Source organism: Typopeltis vanoorti, chromosome 14 (assembly GCF_054136105.1).
Source record: "Typopeltis vanoorti isolate ZY-2024b chromosome 14, IOZ_Tvanoo_1.0, whole genome shotgun sequence".
NCBI lineage: Eukaryota > Metazoa > Arthropoda > Arachnida > Uropygi > Thelyphonidae > Typopeltis > Typopeltis vanoorti.
In genome coordinates, this window is record NC_143562.1 from 101,091,385 (window position 1) to 101,115,885 (window position 24,501).

The following is a 24,501-nucleotide window of genomic DNA, read 5'->3' on the forward strand; positions in this document are numbered from 1 at the left end:
TGCAGTCAATTACTGAACACAGGAAGTTCTGTTTGTCCATACAAGCCTTCTCAGATGATGCAGATCTCATTCCTGACTGTTTTAGGACCACAGTTGTACCTGTTAAACAAACAATGTGGGTTATTTTTCCACGGTTAAACACCCATGATTTTGAGAAACCAGTCAGCCATGTTGTTTTCAAAATCGTGGCTCCAGTCAGACAGGCATGCACAAATATGCCTTTATCGAACTCTGAAAGATTCTTTGTTTTTCCATTGCGATCATTACTATACATTTGTACATTACTGACCAGCAGCATTCTTAAGTAGTTGCTTAGAACACATGGTAACATACCTGACCAAGTATTCTGCATATACAAGTAAATGACATTTATATACATCTGCATGAAGGTTTCTAATTCAGTGGCCGGTATGTGTAGGTAATCAGTAGTATGTGCAAGGTTCTGTACTTGAACCTTCGATGTTTAATTTGTACATTAATGATCTTGAAATTGATTTGAGGAGGAACATCAAGTTGTTTGCTGATGAGGTTAAACTGAACAGGACAATAGTTAATAAATAAAGGTAATGTGACAATGTTGCAGGATTATTTAATTAGAATGATAGGCAGTAACAGATTATGTTCCTTTGAGGCCCCAGGTGCAATTTTGTTATAAGGCCCTTTATGTTAAAGTTTTTTTTTTTATATTAAAAAGAAAATAAAATCTTTAAATAATAACAAGTTTTTTCTTTATTATATATATTATATATAGCAAGAGGGTGAGGAGTGGTTCCCTTGCATGGAGGGTGGTTGAACCGTGGAATGCATTGCCTGATGGAGTGGTGAGAGTGAGAACGGTCAATGAGTTTAAGGAGTGGTATGATAGACTTTGTGTTTCTTAGGGCGGGAACTCCCCTCGATGAGTCTTGACAGACTTTATGTTCTTAGGAAGGACCTCCCACGATGAGTCTTTTGACTCCATGGAGTCCTGAATAATAATAATAATAATATATATATATATATATATAAGAAAGAGTAAAGATTGTGAGTGTACTGTCATGTTATGATAGAGTCAAGTTGAAAAGAAAAGTCGTGATTATAAATACGTTATTGTGTTGATTGTTCAGGGAAATAGCATGCTGGTTGTGGATGTCTAGAACAAATTTGATGGACAAAAAGGTATACATCAGTGATGGACTGCCTTTAAATGTATTTGGAGATAGATATCTATAAAAAGGGTTGTTCAGTGTGTAGAGTCAGGAGAAAGAAGCTAAAGATTCTTTTTTTAATACATTTTCTCAAAGTCTGAAATTGAGTAACACTTCACTGACAAAATATTCTTAACTACCTCTGAAATCCACTCACTGTCTACCTCCCAGGCCCAAAGGAATACTGTACTATATGTAGTACGAGGGTGGTCTGAAAAGTTCTCGGCCTCGAACATAGATGGGAACACTATCGGCTGTTTTATACAGCCGTTGGAAGCAAAAGTGTTGTCTATATCCCTTGAAATAAAATTGAGTATCGTGTGGTTATAAAATTCTTTGTAAAAGACGGTTTAACACCAAAAGAAATTCATTCGAAGTTCATAAAAGTTTATGGGCACTCTTCTCCTTTGTTTTCAACATATAAGAAATGGGCTGCGCCGTTTAAACATGGCTGTACCAGCCTTGAACATGATCCATGTGAAGGACGTCCAAAAAGTGTAACAACACCAGAAATCATTGGTCCACGATATGGTGTTGGATGACTGGTGAGTCCAAGTGCATGAAATTGCTGAGACTATAAGCATTTCAAAAGAATATGTAGGATATATTTTGCATGAAGAATTGCAAATGAAATAGCTTGTGCAAGATGGGTGCCGCGCTTGCTCACAGCAGATCAAAAATGCACTCGCATGAAAATCTCTGAACAGTGCTTGGAGCATTTTAACAAGAATAAAACTGATTTTGTGGGTCGATTTATTACTATCGATGAGACTTGAGCCTCCATAGCTCAGTCAGTATAGACAAAGCCCTTTGGGTGGAAAGACCTGGCTTTAATTCCCATCAGTGACACAAGGAACCTTTATCTAGTCTCTTTTGACTAAAAGTGAAAACGTCTCATACGGAAGCAGGGTTTTTTTTCACCCAGAAACTCGGGTTTTTTTGTCCCCGAGAACAGGCTAATCGGCTGTGTGTGCACATGGATTGCAGTCATGAATATGTCCCATCATATGCCTATCCCAAGCCCAGATAAAATTGGGAGTTGGAGAAAGCAATGGTGAACTGCCCTGCAGAAATCTCACCAGGAATGCTTTGTGGGAAATGCCTTCAAAGTCAGGTACAGTCAGAAACAACTGAAAGGGAAAAAGCATGACCAGGATATGAGACTTACATTCACCATTACACACCAGAATTTAGACAGCAATCAAAACATCGGAGAAATGGTTGTTCAGCGCCAAAGAAGACAAAGTTGGTTCCATCAGCAGGAAAGGTCATGACATCGGTGTTTTTGGATGCTAAAGGCACTTTGTTTATTAATTATCTTGAAAAGGGTAAAACAATAACTGGGGAATATTATTCCAATCTTTTAACCAGAGTAGATGAAAAAATTCATGAGAAAAGACCCAGTTTGCAGAATTAAAAATCATCTTTTATCAGGACAATGCCCCTGCCCACAAAGGTGTTTTGGCAATGGGAAAATTAAGGGATCTGCACTATGAATTGTTGGAACATCCACCCTATTCCCTGGATTTGACTTCCTCTGATTTCTATGTCTTTCCAAAACTAAAACTCTTCCTTACTTGTCGGCGTCTTACTGAGAACCACTACAGGGATGGGATAATGGCACTGGAGCATTGCTGGAATAAACGTATTAGTCTTAAGCGAGATTATGTTGAAAAATAAAAATAATTTTGAAATTATAAATTCGTTGTTTCATTGTTAGGCAAAGAGCTTTTCAGACCATCCTCATATATGAATACTGCAGAATGCAGTTATTATTAATATCTGACCTCCATGGAGTTCGAGACTCATTGTGGGAGCTGCACACTATCACACATAAAGCTCATCCTACCATGCTTTAAACTGATTCAATATGTCTACATTTGCAACACACTTGTTCTTGATTATCTTATATATCTGAATCGTATCTCCCCCCCCCCCCCGTTCACAAAGCTTTGCGATTTACATTCACTTTATCTTTCCTCATACTCCATATTCCAAAGACCACTGACAAACTTTGTGAATCTTCTCTGGACCTTTTCTAACATATCCGTATCACCATGAAAACTCACTGACCAAATCTGTGCACAGTAATCTATTTGAAGCCTGATCAAGGCCTTATATAATTACATCATAACCACTTTATTTCTGCATGTCATGGTCCTCTGCATTATTGCCATTATCCAATGTGATGTCTTCAAAACTTATCTAATTTGACCCCCTGAATTTCAGGTCCTTTTCCACAACCACTCCCAGATACCTCATCTCCTCCACCTTCTTTAAAGTTTCCCCACCAAGTGTAACTTTGTAAGCCATCTTTGCTAACCAAATTTTAAAACCTTAGATTTGCAACATTGAACTGATAGTTCAATGTTGCAAATTGAACTATCAATTTACGTAAACTAACCTAACCTTTAAGAAGATAAAAAGAGATTGTTGGCATTTGAAATGAAGTGTTGTAGACAACTTGCAAATATATCATACACTGATCACATCACAAATTTTGAAGCAAGACAAATTGGTTCTTTCAGTCCAAGAGATAACATCATATCTAATATTCAAAGGAAATAACTTGTGTGGCTTGGTCATATCAGTAGATCAAATAGTCTACCAATGCAAGTTGTTGAAAGACTTATTCCAGGAACTCGAAAAAAGGGCAGACATAGAATAAACTTGGATAGACAATATAAAAAAATTGCACAGGTACTTCACTTACCAAGCTGAAAGCAAAGTGTCAATCAAGAACTAGTGGAAGATTTCTGTAAGGAATATTTCTTAATATCCACTCTACTGTTCTTTGTGGACTTTGAGAAGAAGAAGAAGGAGACAAAGTTTTAAGACTATCTGTCTTATTCTGATTCAAATCCTGGCACTGGTAATGGGTATGTTGGGAGATAAACTTTATTGCCTACTGTGAGATCTCTGCCCTGCTTATTGGAGGCTTAAATAATTTGAAAAGTTCATGTTTTGTCTCTACGGCAAGACTTCTAAATTATCTAAGAAAATAAATAAAAATAGAAAAAGTATATAAATAAACCTATAGGGCATTAGTAACATGAGTGGGATCAAGGTTTATAAGCTTTCATGGATGCTCCTCTTTATCTCCTTCAGTATATGAAGGAGTATTTTAAAACTAATTTTAAAATACCTAATATTTTAAAACTGATTTTAAAATACCTAATATTTTAAAATTGATTTTAACACATTTTGGTTTATTTTCCTTTTTTCCTTCTTAATGGTATTATTCTATTACAGAGTATCCGAGCTAAACTAACAAATCAAATAGGTGATCAAACAGATGTGCATGAAGATATGGAAGATGTGCCTAGAAATACTTTGGCTGATGGTCAGATTTTAATGATAGATAAAAAAAGCCCTAAGGAGATTACAGACTTGGAAGTCGTTATTGCTGACAATTCGGAAATTGCTATTCAAGGCAAGATTAAGATTCTTGTTGTCATTGTCTATCCTGTGTTTTATAATTGGTAACAGTATAGTTATTAGGCATATGTATTATTTACTCAGTAATGTTACAAAAATAAAACTTCTGGTTCACAACAGAACAGCAAAACTGCTTTTGCTAAAGTAATATAAATTAATAATTTATATTAATACATTCATAAATTAATTTATAAATATAAATTAATGAAATGAATAAATTGATAAATTAATTTATAAATATAAATTAATAAAATTAATAAGTTGATATGTAGTGAATGATTCTTTAAAAATAATTTTTGCTTCTTATCATTAACACATTTACTTATATAAACACGAATCATGTTAAATATTAATAATAATATAGTAGTAGCAGTACTATCTTCAGACCCCCATGAGGTCAAAGATCATCATGGGAATTCCAAACTACTAAGTGCTCATGAAATGGTGTCTTTAACACGTTCGCTGCCAACTACGAGTATACTCGTAGTTGGTAAACCAGCCACACAAGCCAGCTACGAGTATACTCGTATGACGCTTACCGCCGACAACGAGATTACTGTACTGACCTTGAAGAAGTGAAAATGTTTGGCTTGTGGAGCTAGCATCAAAACTTTGTATTCTCATAGATGGTATATGCTCTGCACAAGCCAACTATGAGTATACTCGTATGACGCTTACCGCCGGCAACGAGATTACCGTACTGACCTTGAAGAAGTGAAATTGCTCAGCGTACGGGAACAGACTAGGCTGAAGTAGCGTGGCAGCGAACGTGTTAACTTGTTCACTGTTTCCCTGCTGACTACATTCTCAGACACTGCACCAGCTCTCTAGAAGCAATCAAATGCTTCTCAGTCCTCTGGTTAAATAGTCTTTATGCAATTAAGAACTCTATTTTAAGCAATATCATAAGGAACTTTGTGGCATGCAGTACTTGTGGCATGTATACGTCTCGGGAATTGGATATGTGGCTTGTGAAAGAGAGTGGAGAGCGTATGTGCGTAAAATGCAGGCAGTGGGAGGAAATAAGTGCGTTAGAAATATCAATATCCGACCTTGTTGATCAAGGAACGGGAGATGAACGTAGGAAGACAAGTAGCGTGATAGGAGAGAATGAAAAAAATATATATATGAATGATAAAATAATAGTTGATAGTGTGGAAGGCGTGAGTGACTGTGGAAGTTTAGGAGATGGTTTTGTTTGGGAGAGTGAATTTAGATTAAGAGTGACTGACCTGCAGAGGAAGATAGATGAGCTGAAAGAGAAGGTGGAATGTCTTGTGAATGAGAGCAGAAGTATGAAAGATAACATTAGGAGAATGGAAGAGATAAATGCAAGCCGAAACAGAGTAGGGGAGAGAGAGAATTTTGGGAGTGTTAGAAGAGGAGAGAAAGGAAACAGTAGAAGAGAGGGAATGAGTGAGAGGTATGGGGATGCTAGAAGAGGAAAGAATGGAAACAGTAGAAGAGAGAGAATTAGAGAGAGGTATGGGAGTGCTAGTAAACGAGAGGATGGAAACAGTAGGAGAGACGGAATGAGAGAGGGATATTGAAGTGCTAGAAGTGGAGAAAATAAAAACAGTAGGAGAGAGGGAATGAGAGAGATGTATGAGAGTGCTAGAAGAGGGGAGAATGGAAACAGTAGGAGAGAGGTATGGGAATGCTAGAAGAGAGAATAGCAGTAGAGGAGAGGGAATGAGAGACACCTATGAGAATGAAAGAAGAGAGAGAATGGAAACAATAGGAGAGAGGGAATGGTAAGAAGTATAATGTATGGCGACTCAATGATCTGTGGTGTTCAAGATAGGATGCATGATGAGTGTTTGCCAGGAGGAACAATAGAAAGGGTGGCTATGCCAATTAAGAGAGGTGAAAGGGTGGATGAGATGATTGTGATGGTAGGAACAAATGACTTGAGTGATAATGTAAGTCGGGCAGCGAGAGATATGAGATTTTTGCTTGAGGCTGTACGGAAGAAGACAGAGAGAGGAAAAATAGTGTGCGTGTTGCCTAGGTATGATAATGACAAGCTGAGCAAAAGAGCGGTGATATTGAATGGCATAATAGTGAGAATGTGTGACAAGAGACGACTGGTATATGTGGATGCTTGGAGTGCATTTGAGGAAAGAGAGGAATTGTATTGTATTGTTTGCGACAGACCACTTACATTTGAATGAGGAAGGACGTAGGCATCTGGAGAGATTGCTGTTCTGAACCAGTCAGTGTGTCCCAGGGAGGATGACAGCAGGGGTGGCCTCTTGTGGGAATGGATACTTGGGAGAAGGGAGATGACATCAGGTAACACTGAGCCCAGTGGAGTCTAGAGAGGATAATGCTGGGTATAGAAACAATGGCATTTATATGCTTTATACTAATGCCAGGAGTATCCGGAATAAGGGAAAGGAATTGGTGGCGCAGATAGCATCAGCCTGGCCAAAAATTATTGGGATCACTGAGACGTGGTTGACAGAAGGGGATATAATAACAGGAATAGAAGTCGCTGGGTACAGCATTTTTCGTCAGGATAGGAGGGGAAAGCGTGGGGGTGGGGTACTGCTTATGATAAGTGACAACCTATGTCCTCTAAGAGTGGAGGGTTTGGAAGGAAGTCAGACAAATGATTTTGAGAGCATATGGTGTGAGGTAGAGGTAGGCAAGATAGGATATTTAGTGGGGTATTGCTACAGACCCAGGAGCACAGAGGATGGGGACCAGGAGATGTTTAGACACTTAAGTTTGGCAAGTGCAAGAAGAATGATTGTTATAGGAGATTTTAACTACAGTAGTATAAATTGGAGAGAGGAAGATGCATGTAGCAATAGGAGAATGGAATTTCTAGAATTCTTGAGGGACAAATGTCTTAGGCAACATGTAACAGAGGGAACAAGAGGTTCAATAGTTTTGGATTTGGTTATAGCATCAGAAGAGTTGATAATAACTGAGATGACAACTCTCCCACGAGTTGGAGAGAGTGACCATATGGTTTTGACTTGGAAAATGAATAGACATGCAGAAGTATCAAAGAGACGAGAACTTATGTGGAATTATAAATCAGGTGATTATAATAGTCTTAGACATCAACTTCGGGAAGTTTCATGGAGGGAGGAATTGGAAGGCCGGGATATCATTAGTGCATGGGAAATTGTGAAAGAATATTTGTTATCAGCAATGGTAAGTTGTACACCACGAGTGAAGAATAATAAAGTGGAGTAAAGTGGATGACAAACAATATTAAACAGGAATTGCATGCGAAAAAGAGGCTATGGAAGAGATATAAGGAGACAGGTGAAGAGAAGATGCATGAAGTGTATAAGACACAGGCCAGAAGAGCAACTAGTGTGGTAAGGAAAGCGAAACTGGAATATGAGAGGAGATTGGCCCTAAGATCCAAAGAAAATCCTAGGGAATTTTTTAGCTATGTGGCCAGTAGGAGGAGAAATGACTGAGGAAGAATGATATTGTGGGATAAAAAGGGGAATAGAGTGACTGATGCAGAGGACATATTGAATTGTTCAAAACACTTTATTGGAGTATCTCATTCTAGAGGAGTCAGTTTTAATGATAGTTTCAGATACTGAGTACTCTGGATGTCAGTAAACTTTGGGACTGGATGATATTTCACCACGAGTTTTGAGAGATGTGCTAGGGAACTGACAGTGCCTTTAACCTGGCTTTTCAATGAAAGTCTGGCTGCGGAAAAGGTGGCCAGGGAATGGAAGGAAGGTAAGATAGTGCCATTGCATACGGATGATAACAGACTGGAAGTGTTTAATTATAGGCCAGTGTGTGTGTCATCAGTAGTTGTTATGATCTTGGAGAAAGTAGTGAGGGACCGTACTGCAATTTTCTTAGACTTAGCGAAGGCATTTGACAGGGTGCCACACGATAAGCTGATATTTAAGTTGCAGCACATGGGTCAACTGGATTCAGCATTGGCTGTCTGATAGGTAGCAGAGTGTTGTGTATTGTGGAGCAGTTTCAAGGAGGTGCAGGGTTACAAGCGGGGTCCGACAGGGCTCAGTACTAGGACCTATATTGTTTAACCTTTATATCAGTGACATTGCCAGTGGATTGTAAGAGGATATTCAGTTCTTTGCAGATGATGCGAAGCTGGGAAGGATTATTAGTAATAGTGCAGATGTGGTAGCCCTGCAAGAGGATTTGAATAAGCTAGATAGATGGGCAAATGAATGGGGGTTGTCAGTTTAATGCAGCAAAATGTAAGTTCTTGAGGTTTGGGAAACATCGATGGGATGCAGCATACTCTATGGGAGGAGTTATACTGGAGGAAGTAGGGGAGACAAGAGATCTGGGGTTGATGATTGATAAAAACCTAAAATTTAGGGGACATATTGCAAAGGTGGTGAAAGTAACACAAAGAGCATTGCTGCAATAATGAGAAGGACACTGACCAGCAGAGATAAAACAGTTATCATTCCGTTGTATAAGACCCTGATCAGACCATACTTGGAACATTGTTCTAACATTTGGGCCCCAGGATTTGAAGGGGATAAATTAACCGTGGAAAGGGTACAAAGAAGGTTTCAGGACTGTACAATTTTGGTTATGAGGATTGGCTGAGGGAATGTGGATTGCAGAGTTTGGTGGATAGAAGAAGAAGGAGAGGTGATATGATTGAGACTTTTAAACTGCTTAGAGGTGGTTACAGGGTTGAGACTGGGGAGTTCTTTCGCTTGGTTGAACAGCAGGAAGGAATGATGACAAGAGGCCATCTCTGGAAGTTACAAAAGGAAACTGTGAGCAAGAGGGTGAGGACTGGTTTCTTTGCATGGAGGGTGGTTGAACCGTGGAATGCATTGCCTGATGGAGTGGTGAGAGCAAGAACGGTCAATGAGTTTCAGGAGTGGTATGATAGACTTTGTGTTTCTAAAGGGTGGACCTCCCCTTGATGAGTCTTTTGACTCCATGGAGGCCTGAATAATAACTTCTGTCTTCCTAATCATCTCTCCTCTGACCCACCATGCTTTGCAGAATGATATTCCCATATTTGCTCAGTCTGTATTCATATCCAGTATTCTATACATTACCTTAGTGATCATTCTCTTTATCCATTCCAAAATACGTTCGTGTTGTCAGAAATCAGGTGATGAAATTTATGTGCAAGTGCATATGCAGCTTGATTAACTTTTTTTTTATAGTGGAACACTAACCTCTTTACTTTGACATGTTGATGTCCTCTTCACCATTGCAATAATCATAATCTTCATGCCAGCTTCCCAATTCTGGCAAAGTTGCAGTCCAAATTGTTAGATCTTATCTATCATTACTCCCAGTTTCCTTATCTTCCTCCACCTGCTTCAGTACATGAAGGTGCTAGAAGGGATAAGGAATATGAGAATTGAATAAACAGTAAATTAATCTTAACTATTTCAAAACTTTACAGTTCAACACCACTGCACTGTGATATACTCACTGATCTGCACAAACTGACATCAGTTTTCTTCAGAGCTGCCCCCAAACCGAATTTTTCATCATATACAAATGCATATCTACATATAAACCTGCCATAGTATCCATAAGCTATAAGTAATGCTCCTAAAACAGAACTCCTCATAACACCCACCAGTGATTTCATCTGGATATGTTTTTCCCAAACACAACCTGTTATCCAGTCCCATCTGTCCCAATTTAAATAACAACTTGTTGTTATAATTATGTGTCAAAATCCTTTGCAAAATCCATGTATAGCACAATATATATATATATATATATATATATATATATAATTATTATTATTATTATTATTAAACTAAGACCCCATGGAATCAAAATCTCATTTAGGAGGTCCTACTGTCATACACACATCTCATCATACCGTGCCTTAAACACACTCAAATTCTCTGCAGACACCACACTCTCAGGCAAGGGATTCCAATCATTCACAATTCTGCATGCATAAAACCTACTGCTCACACCTTACTTATACAGCTTCCAGGAATGACCTCTGGTTCTCCCCTGACATCCCACTGTTTTCTGTGGGATGTCAGGGGAGAACCAGAGACAACCCTTTATGAGTGGTGATATGATAAGAGACCTACAAGTTCATAAAGACAACCCTTTATGAACTTGAACTTGTAGGTCTCTTATCATATCACCCCTCTTCCTCCTATGCACTAGACCCTATAAATTGCATCTTCTCAACCTCATATTCGACATTTCAGATATCAGGAACTACCTTAGTCAGTTGCCTCTGGACCCTTTCTTTCCAACATCTCGTCATCCTTTTGAAAACCAGTTTACCAAATCTGTGCACAGTAGTCCTTGTGTGGCCTAATCAGAGCCTTATAAAATGGAACAAGAAACTTTTTATTTCTACATCATACCCAGAATTCATTGTATTGTCCTTACAATTTTGGCAATGTGTCCTCCAAATCTTAGATCTCTATCCACTATCACCCCCAGGATCTCTTATTTCCTCCACCTCCAAAAATATATCCCGACCAAGCTTAAATTCTACATCCCATCTTTGTTTCCCAAATTTTAAAAATTAACTTTGTAACATTGAAATGGTATCATCATTCCCGTGCCCATTCACTCAATCTATCCAAGACTTCTTCTCTACTCTTCATAGTTCGTCAAAACATGGCATCATCTGCAAACAACTGAATATCCGCATCCAAATCTTCTCCAATAACATTAACATACAGGTTAAACCTGAGGCACTCCACTAGTGAATATGGGATATTGCTTCCCAATACACAACTTGCTGATACCTATCAGATAGCCACTCTCTGATCCAATGCACTAATCTGATATCCAACCCCACTCTAGTTTGACTATCAACTTATCCTGCGTTAATCTATCAAAAGTCTGTGCAAAATTTAAGTATACTATGTATCCCTCACCTCTGTCAAATGAAGCCGTCACTTTATTGTCAAAAGTAACTAGATTACTAAGACACAGCCTCCCTTTAGAAAATCCATGCTGTCCATCAGAGATAATACCATTGTTACCCAATTCTGGGTTCTGGTTCTTATAAGCCTCTCCAACACCCTAACCACAACATCTGACACAGGGATAGGCCTATAATTTGATGCTCGAGTTCTATCACCTCCCTTATGAAGCAGCACAATCTTGCTCTCCTTCCACTCCTTTGGAACTCAAGCCCACTGCAAGACTCATTAAAAAAATATGTCAAGGCAAATGCCAACTACCTGGCATATCCCTTCAAAATACGTGGTGATATATTATCAAGTCCCACAGCCTTATTAATATCAAGTTTGCTCAATTCCCCATATACCTCTTGTTCACTTAGTCAGTCTCTTCTCCTCATCATCAACTGCTCATTAAGTATCCAAACTATAGTCTCTACAGGAGTTATTCTTATACCATTTTTCCAATCAATGTCATCCTTCTATACAAACATACATACACAGTTTATTCACAATATGATGCAATGAGAAAAGGGAAAAGAGATTTATATTAAAAATTATTATTATTATTATTATTATTATCCAATGATAATAATAATAATAATAATAACAGTGACCCCACTTAAGTGGGAGAAGCTGCAGAAGAAGAAGAAGATTATTATTATTATCCAGGCCTCCATGGAGTCAAAAGACTCATCATGGGAGGTTATTTTTAGGAAACACAAAGTTTATCCGCCCACTCCTTGAACCTGTTGACCGTTCCCGCTCCAACCACTCTCTCAGCAATTCATTCCAAGGTTCAACCACCCTCCATGCAAAGAAACCACTCCTCACCCTCTTGCGCACAGCCTCCTTTCGTAACTTCCAGGGATGGCTCCTTGTCATCGCTACTTCCCACTGTTCCACCAAGTGAAAGAACTCTCCAATCTACCCTGTAACTGCCTCTCAACAGTTTAAAAGTCTCGATCATATCACCTCTCCTTCTTCTATCCACCAAACTCTGCAGTCCACTTTCCCTCAGTTGATCCTCATAACTCATATTGTACAGTCCTGAAACCATCTTTGTTATCTGCATCTGTACCCTTTCCACAGCCAATTTATCCCCTTCAAATCCTGGGGACCAAATTTGAGAACAATAGTCTAAGTGTGGTCTGATCAGGACCTTATACAATGGAATGATAACTTTTTTTATCTCTGCAAGTCAGCGTCCTTCTCAGTATTGCAACAATCCTCTGAGTTACCCTCACCACCTTTGCAATATGCTCCATGAATTTCAGTTTTCTATCAATCATCACCCCCAGATCTCTTATCTCCCCTACCTCCTCCTCCAGTACAGCTCCTCCAATCAAGTATGTATCCTCCCATCGATGGATCCCAAACCTCAAGACTTTACATTTTGCTGCATTGAACCGACACCCCATTCATTTGCCCATCTGTCTAGTTTATTCAAATCCTCTTGCAGGGCTACCACATCTGCACTATTACTGATAACCCTTCCCAGTTTCATATCATCCGCAAACAACTGAATTTCCTCTTGCAATCCATTGACAATATCATTGATATAAAGCTTGAACAAAACAGGTCCCAGTACTGATCCCTGTTGAAACCCACTTGTAACTTTCTGCTTCCTTGATATTGCTCCACCATACACAACTCTCTGATACCTATCAGTCAGTCAATCCTGAATCAATTTGACTAACCCAATATTTAAACCCATGTGCTGCAACTTAAATATCAGCTTATCATGTGGCACCCTGTCAAATGCCTTTGCAAAATCCAAAAAAATGCCAGTATATGCCTTTTCCTCATCAGCTGCTCTTGTCACTTTAGAGACAAGAGCAGCTGATGAGGTGTGTGTCATTAGTAGCTATTAAGGTCTTGTCACCAAGACCTTAATAGCTACTGATGACACACAAACAGGCCTATAATTAGACACTTCCAGTCTGCTGCCACCCTTATGCAGCGGCACTATTTTACCTTCCTTCCATTCCCTGGGTACCTTTCCCACAGCCAGACTTTTATTGAAAAGCCAGGTCAATGGAGCTGTCAGTTCTTTAGCACATTCTCTCAAAACCCGTGGTGAAATACCATCCAGTCCAACAGCTTTATTGGTAACCAGAGTACTCAGTATTTGGTACACACTCTCCTCTTGCACCTCTAAACCCTGATCATGCCTTATCCCTCTAGTATTAAAAACCCCTCCAGGATGAAATACTCCAATAAAGTACTCATTGAACAACTCCACTATGTCCTCTGCATCAGTCACTCTATTCCCATTTTTATCCCGCAATGTCATTCTTCAACAATCATTTCTCTGCCTATTGTCCACATAGTTAAAAAAATTTCCCTAGGATTTTCTTTGGATCTTAGAGCCAATCTCTTCTCATATTCCAGTTTTGCCTTCCTCACCATTCTGGCCACTCTCCTGGCCTGCGTCTTATATTCTTCATGTATCTGACCTCCACCCATCTCCTTGGATATCTTGCATAATCTCTTTTTCAACTGCAGTTCCTGTTTGATATCGTTTGTCATCCACTTTACACCAAATTGTGTCTGCTTCTTCACTCATGGAATACAGCTTACTATTGCTGCTAACAAATATTCTTTCACAATTTCCCAAGCACTAATGATATCCTGTCCTTCCAATTCTGTCCTCCATGGAACTGCATAGTTGATACCTAAGACTATTATAATCACCTGCCTTATAATTCCACGCACATTTCCTTTTCGGTCTTCCAAATCTCTCTATCTTGAGTTAACTGGTAGATGTCAGATGGAGTTTTGCAGTTCAGCCTACTGATGGTTTCACATATGTATTGCCAAAATTGTTTGCATGGTCTTCCTCTACTATGTTTGCCATTTTCTGGTTTGTACAGAATAAGGGATTCCAATAAGGACGAGACTTCAGGATGTCTGAGTTGATACCCAAGCCACATGAGTTGTAGTTTTTTGACTATACTGACAAGTTCTTGCTTAGCCAGATTTAGCACAGCAGAGTTAGTGATGCACTCGATCTAGGTGTATCCAACGATCAGTCTGAGACATGTAGTTCCAAAGGAGTTAATTAGATCTGCTGTTTTTTTTATACTTATTGTCCAGGTTTGAGAACCATAGAAGATGATGGATCTACTAGTTGCATGGTATAGTCTTAATTTTGTCTTTAATGATATTAACAATGATTTCCAAATGGGTGGAGTTTGTTATGGAAGACTAGAGCCAGCTGTTTACGTTTCCTAATATCGTTTTCTGTATTTTGCTAATGTACGATCCAAGATAATGAAAATCCTTTACTCTTTCTAAGGATTTATTGTTAATATGAAGTATAAAGTTTTCACAATCTATTGAGAATACTTTGGACTTTTGGATGTTGATCTGCAGACCAATAAGCTTAGCTTGTGCCTCTAATAGTTTGAAATGTTTTTGTGCATTTGTTGGGTCTGTATCAATAAGTACAACATCGTCAGCAAAGCTAAGATCATTTATTTGCATGGTGTGGGTGGATGTTTTAATGCTAAAACCAAAATATGTGTTGATGGTCTGGAAGATATTGTCCAAGCATATTAAAAACAAATAAGGTGCTAGTACATCACTTTACAGGACTCCTGTTGTCACTGGAAATGATTCAGATGTTTCTGTTTTAAAGATTACTGTTGCATTGTAATCTTTACAAGGCGCTGAGATTGCTTGTATGAGCTTTGAGAGTATACCATAGAAGCTGAGTATTTTAAGCATTGCTTCTCTATTAATGAAGTCAAAGGCTTTTTTGAAGTCCATAAAGGTTAAAATGAGTGGTAAGTTTTTATCACGTGAACCTTCTGTGATTCTTTTGATGCAGTGTATCTCTTCTATTATACATCATTTTTTTAGAAATCCAGCTTGGTTTTTTCATAAAAGTGGTTGGTGTTAAGTAAGGTTCTATTCTATTGAGTAGCATCCTATTGTAGATTTTAACTGTGGTTGATAGCAAAGTAATTCCTTTGTAGTTATCCATTATATTAAAACTGTCCTTTTTTGGGTATAAATAAGGCCTTGTTTTCATTGTTGAGGTATTATTCCAGTTTAAAGCTTGATTCATTATAGCAAGGAGATTGGAATATGTATTATACCCAGCATTTTTGAGAGCTTCTGTTGTAATTCCGTCCATCCCTGGAGGCTTTCCTGCTTTGATTTGATCCTTTCATAATCCTTTTTTTTTTTTTTTTTTTTGCTGGCTACATATCAAAAGAACTCCCTAGGATTATTTTTGGCTTCATTAGTTAACTGCTGTTCATACTTCACTTTTGCTACCCTTACCAGCCAACCCTTCTTGCCTGTTCTTCATAATCCTCATTGAATTGATTTTTTTATTATCATTCCTCTTATGCTGCCTTCATAATGCCTTTTTCCTCTGCATTGCAGGCTTAATCTCTTCATTCATCCATTTCACACCTACCTTATTTAACTTTCTGATCCCTTGGAATGCTACACCTGAAATCTATCTCCTGAGCTTCTCATAATTACCATCCTTGTAGTTTCACACATACCCTTTTTCTTCACAGAGGTCCTCACACTGCTGGCAACCACCCAGGTAATCACTTCATGGTTACTCTCACCAACTGGAGGGTGATTTGACACCTCATTTATAATTACATCCTCCGATGAGATAATCAAAATCCAAGACCCTCAATCCTCATGTACCCTCTGTTACATACTATCTGAGATAGTTGTCCCTCAAAAACTCAAGAAACTCAATTTTCCTTACTTCCAGTTGCTATCTCATCATCCCACTGCATGTTGCCATAATTAAAATTGTGCATAATGATCACCCTTTTCTTATTTGTTTGACTAATTTGGTTATACATTTCATGGTCACTACCACTACATTACCAGGTCTACAACAACATCTTAAGTATTTCATTCTATTCACTTCTATCTCACACCATACTGCCTCAAAACCACTGGCACTATTTCCCTCTTGCCTCTCTACCTTGTATGGACATAACTCTTTCTCTATCATCAATAGCACCCCCCTCCCTTTTTTCCCTTTCTATCTTCATGAAAAACGTCATACCCTTCCATCTCTATTCCTCTCAGGATGTCAACCATATCTCACTTATTCCAACAAACCCTGGGTGAACAGACTCAATTAATGCAACCATTTCATTTGTCTTGTTTCTTACACTTCTAGCATTTGTATACAAGCATATCAGCTCATTCCTGGATCTATAGCTAGTTCCACTCATACCACTTATTTGATGTGATTTCTCCATACTTAACTTGAGCCATTTCTTTTTCTCTTATTCATCTTAGAATCTTCTTCAAATCCAACTGTTTTCTCTTGATCCCAGGTCATCCCCTCCCCCTTATGTCTAAACTTGCATTCACTTCCCCTTGAAGCATCAACCTTTCTCACGCTGTGTTTCCCTGTCCACAGTGGCTTCCCCATTTCCCTGTCTGTCATGCATACCTGTTCTCTCATTCTCTATACTCATGCCACTCACTTCTTAATTCATAACACCTCTTAATTTTTCTTCTGTCTTACTCTCCCATTCTTCCACATCACTTCTCACTTGATTGAATTCATTCTCTGCACTCACTTCTCTACCTCCCAGCAGCAGTCTCTCCAAGTGACTAACACCAAAACTATTGAAATGCAGTTCGTCACTTTTATACAGTTCACTTAGTCATTCAAACTCATTCCATACATTAACAAAGTGCACTCCTTATTCTTCACACATTTTTGCTAACATATCCTTCATAATCCTTGCTCTCTGCCTCATCTCACCACTGTCATACCAGGGCATCACACTTATTATCTTTTATCCATTTCAACAACCTTCTGATATTCACTGATGCATTCTTTGTCATTATTATTATTATTATTAACATTCGACCTCCATTGAGTCAGAGACTCATCATGGGAGGCACATGCTATTGCACACAATGCTCATCCAGCCATGCTTTAAACTCTTTAAACTGATTCAATGTGACTACCACAACATGCTCAGGCAATGCATTCCACCCACCAACCACCAACCACCCTCCATGCAAAGAACCTGGTGAAATGTCTAGTGAAAGTGACTTTCAATGCATACTGAACAGATCGGAAGTCATAGCCAGCATGAATAACATGTCTGAAGGTACCACCACCATGTTGCATGTATGAGCCCAGTCAGATCTCACTCACATGCACCAGGAACAAGGTAGAAGATCATGGCAACAACTGAAAGAAAAATGACAAAGTGGAGAAACTTGAACTCTATCAGTGCAGAGAGTTCATGAGTAACCAATGCAGTTAACAGCAAACCTCACAGAACTTCCCTAATATTGATCACAATTCAAACCTCAGTGATGTCCATTTCCATCTTCAGCCTGCAAAACCCAGATTTCTACTCTCCCAAGCACCATTCATCCCAGCTTTCTCAGTTACACACTGTTTGGCTCCTTTCATCTCAGGTGGGGTTGTGCATGTGTTCATTCCAACATTCTATATCAAAGAGTGCCTGACCTGGCATCGACCAATTTTGACCTTCTTTGGCTCAAAACCTCTCTACCCCATTCTATCAATTTCATCTGCAGTCTCTACTGCTCTCATAATGCCACCAACCATTCTGAACTGTTCAGTTTCCTTTCTTTTCCTTAAAATGCAACATTCTTCAATCCAACTTTCCTAACAGCTGGTTCTTCTACTCCAGTTGCACAGATCAAGTAGTTAGAGAAGCTGAGTCATTTACCATCACCAACAACCTTACACAAATAGGACACATGCTTACCAGAATACCAATTGACCACAACTATTCTCTAAATACCTTGAACCTCTTCCTTACTAATGACTCATCCAAGTGCACAGTGATTGCTGCCTGCCATCTAGTTAGTTCACACCACAATCTCATGATTTCTCTCTTCTCCCATGAAACAACACAAACACATTCACTTGCATCCATCTATCATATAGCATGGCAAGAAAGCCAAGTGAGATGATCTACACAACTACCATGTTACATTTTGTTGGATGGATTATTGCTTCTGGCAAGCTGAACCAAACCTATGTGATGAATGTAACACCAAAATATTTCTTCTTGTCATAAAAACATTTATTACCCATTCCACCCTAACTTCTCTTCCCTTATGTAAGCCTTGATTCTTTCACATGGGTGCCAAAGCTGTACAAGAGAAGAATTGAGCATACCATAAATGACTTGCATCCAAAACTCCATCCACCTATATTGCTTATACCAAAGCCAAAAATTGATGCAAGAAACTGTCATCACATCTTGAGAGAGCTAAAAGCAGGAAAACTTGTATCCTGTCCAAATGGTAGCCATGCATTCTGGTCTCTAGTCATAGCCATTATTCACAGATTTTTCTCAACACTGCTCCCACCACTGTTGCATCATCACTCACAGAAAAAAAACAATCTCCTGGCTTCCTACTTCTACTCTTATTTTTGTACTGCTGATTTTGGTAAATGACTCCTAACCATCCCTCACACCCTATACTCAATACCCAGTGTGTCCTTTCACCAAAAAGGAATCAAGAGAATTTTGCTCAAACTGGATGCCAAAAAGTCTACTGGTCTTGATGGCATTCCTCTGATTGTCCTAAACATCTGTGCTCCAGACTTGAAACCCCATTCTGTGTCATCTTTTTACACAGTCTTATTCCACTGGCACCTACCTGCAGTAAGGAAATTAGTCCATATTCAACTTATCTCCAAAAAGAGTGACAAATCTATACACTTACACTACCGTCCAATTTGTCTTACTCCAGTTCCTTCCAAAGTAATGGAAAGAGCTATCAATACTAAACTGCTACTCTATGCTGAAGACTCTCAGCCTAATAAATAAACACCAGTATGGTTCCATCATTGTTAGTCAACAGGTGATCTACTCACTTATGTCACCCACATCTGGACAAATACCATGAAATAGTTTGGCAAGTCCCAAGTGGTTGCCCTTGATATCTTAAAGGCTTTTGACTGAGTCTGGCACAAAGGCCTTAAGTAAACTCATATTATTTATCTCCCCCCCCCCCACACCTTCTGCAGTTGAACAGCCAACTTTTGTTTGGAGGCTCACTTCAGGTGATGATGAACAGTTCCTTATCTTCTAGGTACACAACCAATCCAGGGGTACCACAAGGCTCTGTTCCCTAACCAATCCTATTCTTTATATATATATATATATATATATATATATATATATATATATATATATATATATATATATATATATATATATATATATATACATGACTTACTTTAGCATACTACCAATCCAACACACACACATAGTTTTGGTGATAAATGACAGCACATTGCATTCCTCCCTTTCATTTGACAAACCTGGTGATGTACAAATCAGCAGTCCTTAACCAGAGACTTTACTACTACCACTTGAAATAAAAATTTCCATTCATAATTGGAGTTTGGATAATCTTGCTAATTTCATTGCAAACAGAACACTATTCTGTTTGCAATGAAATCCTTCATAACACTAAACTGGGATAACACTAAACTCAAATCTCTCTTGGCACAAATATATTATCTTAAGACACTATGGAGTCAAAGACTCATCTCAAGAGATCATATACACAGCTCAACATACCATACCTTAAATACATTCATATTCTCTGCACACACACATAGCACTCTCAGGCAATGCATTCCAATCATTCACAACTCTCCATGCAAAAAACTTGCTTCTCGCTCCCTTGCTCACACCTTCTTTATACAGCTTCCATGAATGACCTCTTGTTCTCCTGCCATTTTATGAAAAACCTTTTCAATGTTAATCCTATAGCAAACCCCTTACCAGTTTGTGTGTCTCTATCATATCAACCATCTTACTCCTATCTACTAGACACTGTAAATTGTGTCTTCTCAAGCTTTCTTCATATTCAACATTCCAGAAATCTGAAACTACCTTAGTCAATCGCCTCTGGATCCTTTCCAACATCTCTAAATTCTTTTGAAAACCAGGTGTCCAAATCTGTTCAGTAGTCAATATATGGCCTAATCAAGGCCTTATACAATGGAACCAGAATCTCCTTACTTCTACAAGTCAGTGTCCTCTATTGCCAGAATGCAGTGTGTTGTCCTTACAATTTTGGCAATGTCTTCTAAATTTTAGATTATAGTCCACCATCATCCCAAGATCTCCTTTTCCTCAAGATTTCCTCCACCTCCAACAATATATATACCAATCAAGAGTAAATTCTACATGCCATCTTACATTTAAACCTTACATTTTGCAACATTGAATAGACATTACCACTCCTATGCCCACTTACTCACTCTATTTAAGTCTTCTTGTAAGGCCACAACATCTGCTCTACTCCTCATAGTTCATCCCAACTTTGCATCATCTGCAAACAACTGAATATTCTCATTCAAATCTTAACAAATATCATTAGCATACAGGTTAAACAGAAATGGCCCTAAAATAGATCCCTGAGGCACACCACTAGTGACTTTCTCTTCCAGGATATTGCCTTCCCCATACACAACTTCCTTATGCCTGTCAGATAGTCAATCTCCAATCCAATGCACTAGTTTAATATCTAACCATCCTATCTGTATATTGCTTCCTCTGCCTCCAATAAATTAGGGTTTCTATTTTTTTCTATTTAGATTTCAGGATGTCTTTATCTACAGACAACCTCTAACTTTATCAAATCACAACTCTGTCTGACAGCTGAATGTTGCTCCCATATCTGATGTGGTGCCCTAAGAGCTGCCTAAAGATACTAAACTCTGTACAGAAAAGGGCAGTCAGACTGATGATCCTCACTCACTTTCACACAGGCACTCAGTTTTTGCATATTGTATCTTCTACAAATACTTCTACAGCTGCTCTTCCGCAGAATTAGATTCGATAATACTCTTCCCCACCCTCAAATTTCACAAATATTCCAATCAATAACACAGTTCTTCTCATACAAAACACATTTCCGCCCAACATATATTGATCAGTGTTACATTGTCCCAAAGCTATTGGTGATATTAACATGGTGATGTTCCATGTCTTGGAAGCATATGCAAATATGACTTGACTGGTTGTTTTGTATGATGAATTTTAGTATTTGAGGTGATGAGATGGATTTCCAGATATAAGATTTTTATAGAATTAAAAGTTCTTTTCACTACTTTAGTAAGAGTATCAATGTAGGATCCAAAGTACTGAAAATCATTTAATTATCAAAGAGTCTGGTCATTTAGCATAATATTTCCTTCTGTTCTTTACTACTTTAGTTTTACCTCTGTTAACTGCCAACTCAATTAGTGCTGCATTTGTACATACAGGGTGTTCGGGATAAATTTGACATATTTATAATTAATTATATTTTTCCGTAAGTTACATGTATTAACACACACTTCTCTTCATTTAAAAGTTTGGACCCTTCTTCATTCATATACAAGATGTCAGAAAGGATGGATAGCTGGAACCCACCTGAATCATGGAAGAGAATAACTTGTATCATGATGATTCGTGCCCGCCATCAAAATAAGGATATTACGACTGCTGCCCAATGCTCCCTGAATACAGTAAAAACAATCAGGCATGAACTAGAGACTTGCAATGGTGACTACGAGGATGTAGCAAGAAGAAAGATCCCTAGCAGACGATCTGATTGCGTTCGTACAGCAGAATTCCTCGCAAATCTGCAGGAACAGGTGTTGAAGAACCCTGGCATTGGAATTCGGGCTTTGTTCGTGGAGTTGCTAACTGTAGTCAAGCTCTGGATAACAAGGGTAGCCAATGGTAGGCCGTATGTATGGCAGCAGGATTCGGCCCCTTGCCACACCTCTGGGAAAAGTCAAAAATGGTTGTCTGAAAATTTCTACGACTTCACCAGTCCAAATGTTTGGCCTCCAAACTCCCCAGACCTTAACCCCATGGATTATTTTGTATGGGGCGCAGTTGAAAAAGACACCAATCGCACTTCCAGTAATACAAAAGCCCAGTTAATGGATAAAATTAAAACAGTTTTTGCGGCCCTTCCCAGGGAGACTGTAGCATCAGCTTGTTCGAGGTTCCGAAGCAGAATTGAAGCTGTGATCGATGCTAATGGTGGTTATTTTGAGTAAATCTTGTTGATAGCATTGTAATTAACTCTGCCTGTAATTTTTTTTGTCAATTCATTAAATTTAATAGATACAAAGAAGATTTTCTTTTTCCTTACGAAACTGTCAAATTTATCCCGAACACCCTGTAAATTATCCAAGTAGTTTTGTGCAGTCTGTATGCTAGCATCAATCAGCAGCCCAGCATCATCTACAAAGCAGGAACTGCCTATGTGGCTTTGTCCTGCCAAATATTCAAGAGTTATTCTGAAACTTTTTTTTTAAAAAAATCATAAATATGTGATATTTAAAAGAGTTGCAGAACTGAAAAGCAAGTAATGCAGTTCAGCATTGTTTGTTGTTCATTAAAGAAGCCAAAGAACATTATCTAAAATTGGAAACATGATGCAAACCATATATCAGTATTTAGAATCACAAGTAAAAAAATATATGTAAGTAAATTATTATTATTAACACCAGATCTCCATTGAGTCAAATGACTCCATTGGGGGGCTGGTGTTAAAAAAGATAAGTTAATTATTTCAATAAATATTATTTATATATAAACATCTAGATTTTGCTGGTTCATTGATAGATAAATATGAGTTTGTTTTCTATGGTGAAAAACTAAAATAAGATTCATATTCAGTAATGTGTCAATCACAAAAGTGTTTTTAATAGTGTATAGTGTGGCTTTTTATTGCAAATTGTTCTGCATTTTTTCACTGTGGATACAAGTGTCCTTCAGTGGTGGTGGTGTTGAAATTCTTTTGTTGTTTATATTGTGTTTTGCTACTCATTTGTTGTACTACCTCAGCTTCTAAAGATGGTATCCATAAAGAAATGTACATCAGTGGCACAAAAGGCTACTGTACGAAAGTCTGGCTTTGCCTTGGATTTTTCACAGTGGATGTGCTGCGATAACTGCTATATGTATGCATCGAAAAATGTGAATGATCTGTGGACTGTTTGGGTAAATGAGAAGAAGGAAAGCATTAACGTATGTGAAAGTGTCTGGATAGATTAAAACGATTAGAAATGGGAGCAAACGTTGGGACTGTAGTAGAAAAGCTTTGGCAGGAGTTAATGAAAATGAAAAGCAAAATGAAACATCTGGAAGAGGATATTAAACAGCTAAAGGAGAGAGTGGCTGATGATAAGGAGAAGGAGAAAGTTAATGTTATAAAGAAAGAATCAAAGGATAGTCGTATATCAGTGTATGGGGACTCGATCATTAGAGGTGTGATTAGTACTATACTGCACAAAACATGCTTTCTTGGTAGAACAATAAAGCAAATAACTGATGCATTGCAGAAAAGGAAATACTGGGCGTCAGAATTAGTCATGTTCGAAGGCACAAATGACTTAGTTGGGGAGAAGAAGAATGTTGGTAGAAACTTGAGGAGGTAGTTGCAGCAGGTAAAGAAGAATGGTGTTGTTTGGAAAGTCATAGGGCATTGCCTAGATATGATAACAGTGAATTGAGAAGGAAAGCAGAGATAATGAATAGTAAGATGGCTGAGTTGTGTATTTCAAAAGGAGTTCAATTTGTAAATCTGTGGACTGAATTTGAAGTAAAGTTCAAATGTATAAAGCTGATCGATTACATTTGAATTGGTTTGATGTTGAGCATTTAGAAAGGCTATTGTTTTCTGAGAAGGCATGGAGTCAAGAAGTTAATGTAGCAAATGATCAGAGTCTATCTGTGAAACAGGATAGCACAAATCAACAGGAGGAAGATGGATATGAGGTTGAAGATGTGGTTGCAGCGCAGCATAAGGTAATGGAATGCATAAAGGTGAGGATAGGATAGGTAAGAATGGAAATCACAGTCAGGATCAGGGAAATGGGAGCGGTCAAATTGAAGAGAGAGGTGTAGTACAGCAGCTAGAATAGAGAATGTTGGTGCTGGTAGGATGACCTTTAACACACAGAGATTGTT

At 38.3% G+C, this 24,501-nt stretch overlaps 1 protein-coding gene across 1 annotated transcript in view; it reads left to right on the forward strand.

Annotated features, from left to right (window-relative positions):
* Positions 1-24,501, forward strand: part of LOC150099804 (sodium channel protein para-like) — a 1,646,355-nt gene that overhangs the window by 1,057,506 nt on the left and 564,348 nt on the right. Inside the window, exon 23 of the mRNA XM_090403494.1 lies at positions 4,440-4,620. Within this exon, the coding sequence (XP_090259620.1) occupies positions 4,440-4,620 (181 nt within the window). The remainder of the gene's footprint in view (positions 1-4,439; positions 4,621-24,501) is intronic.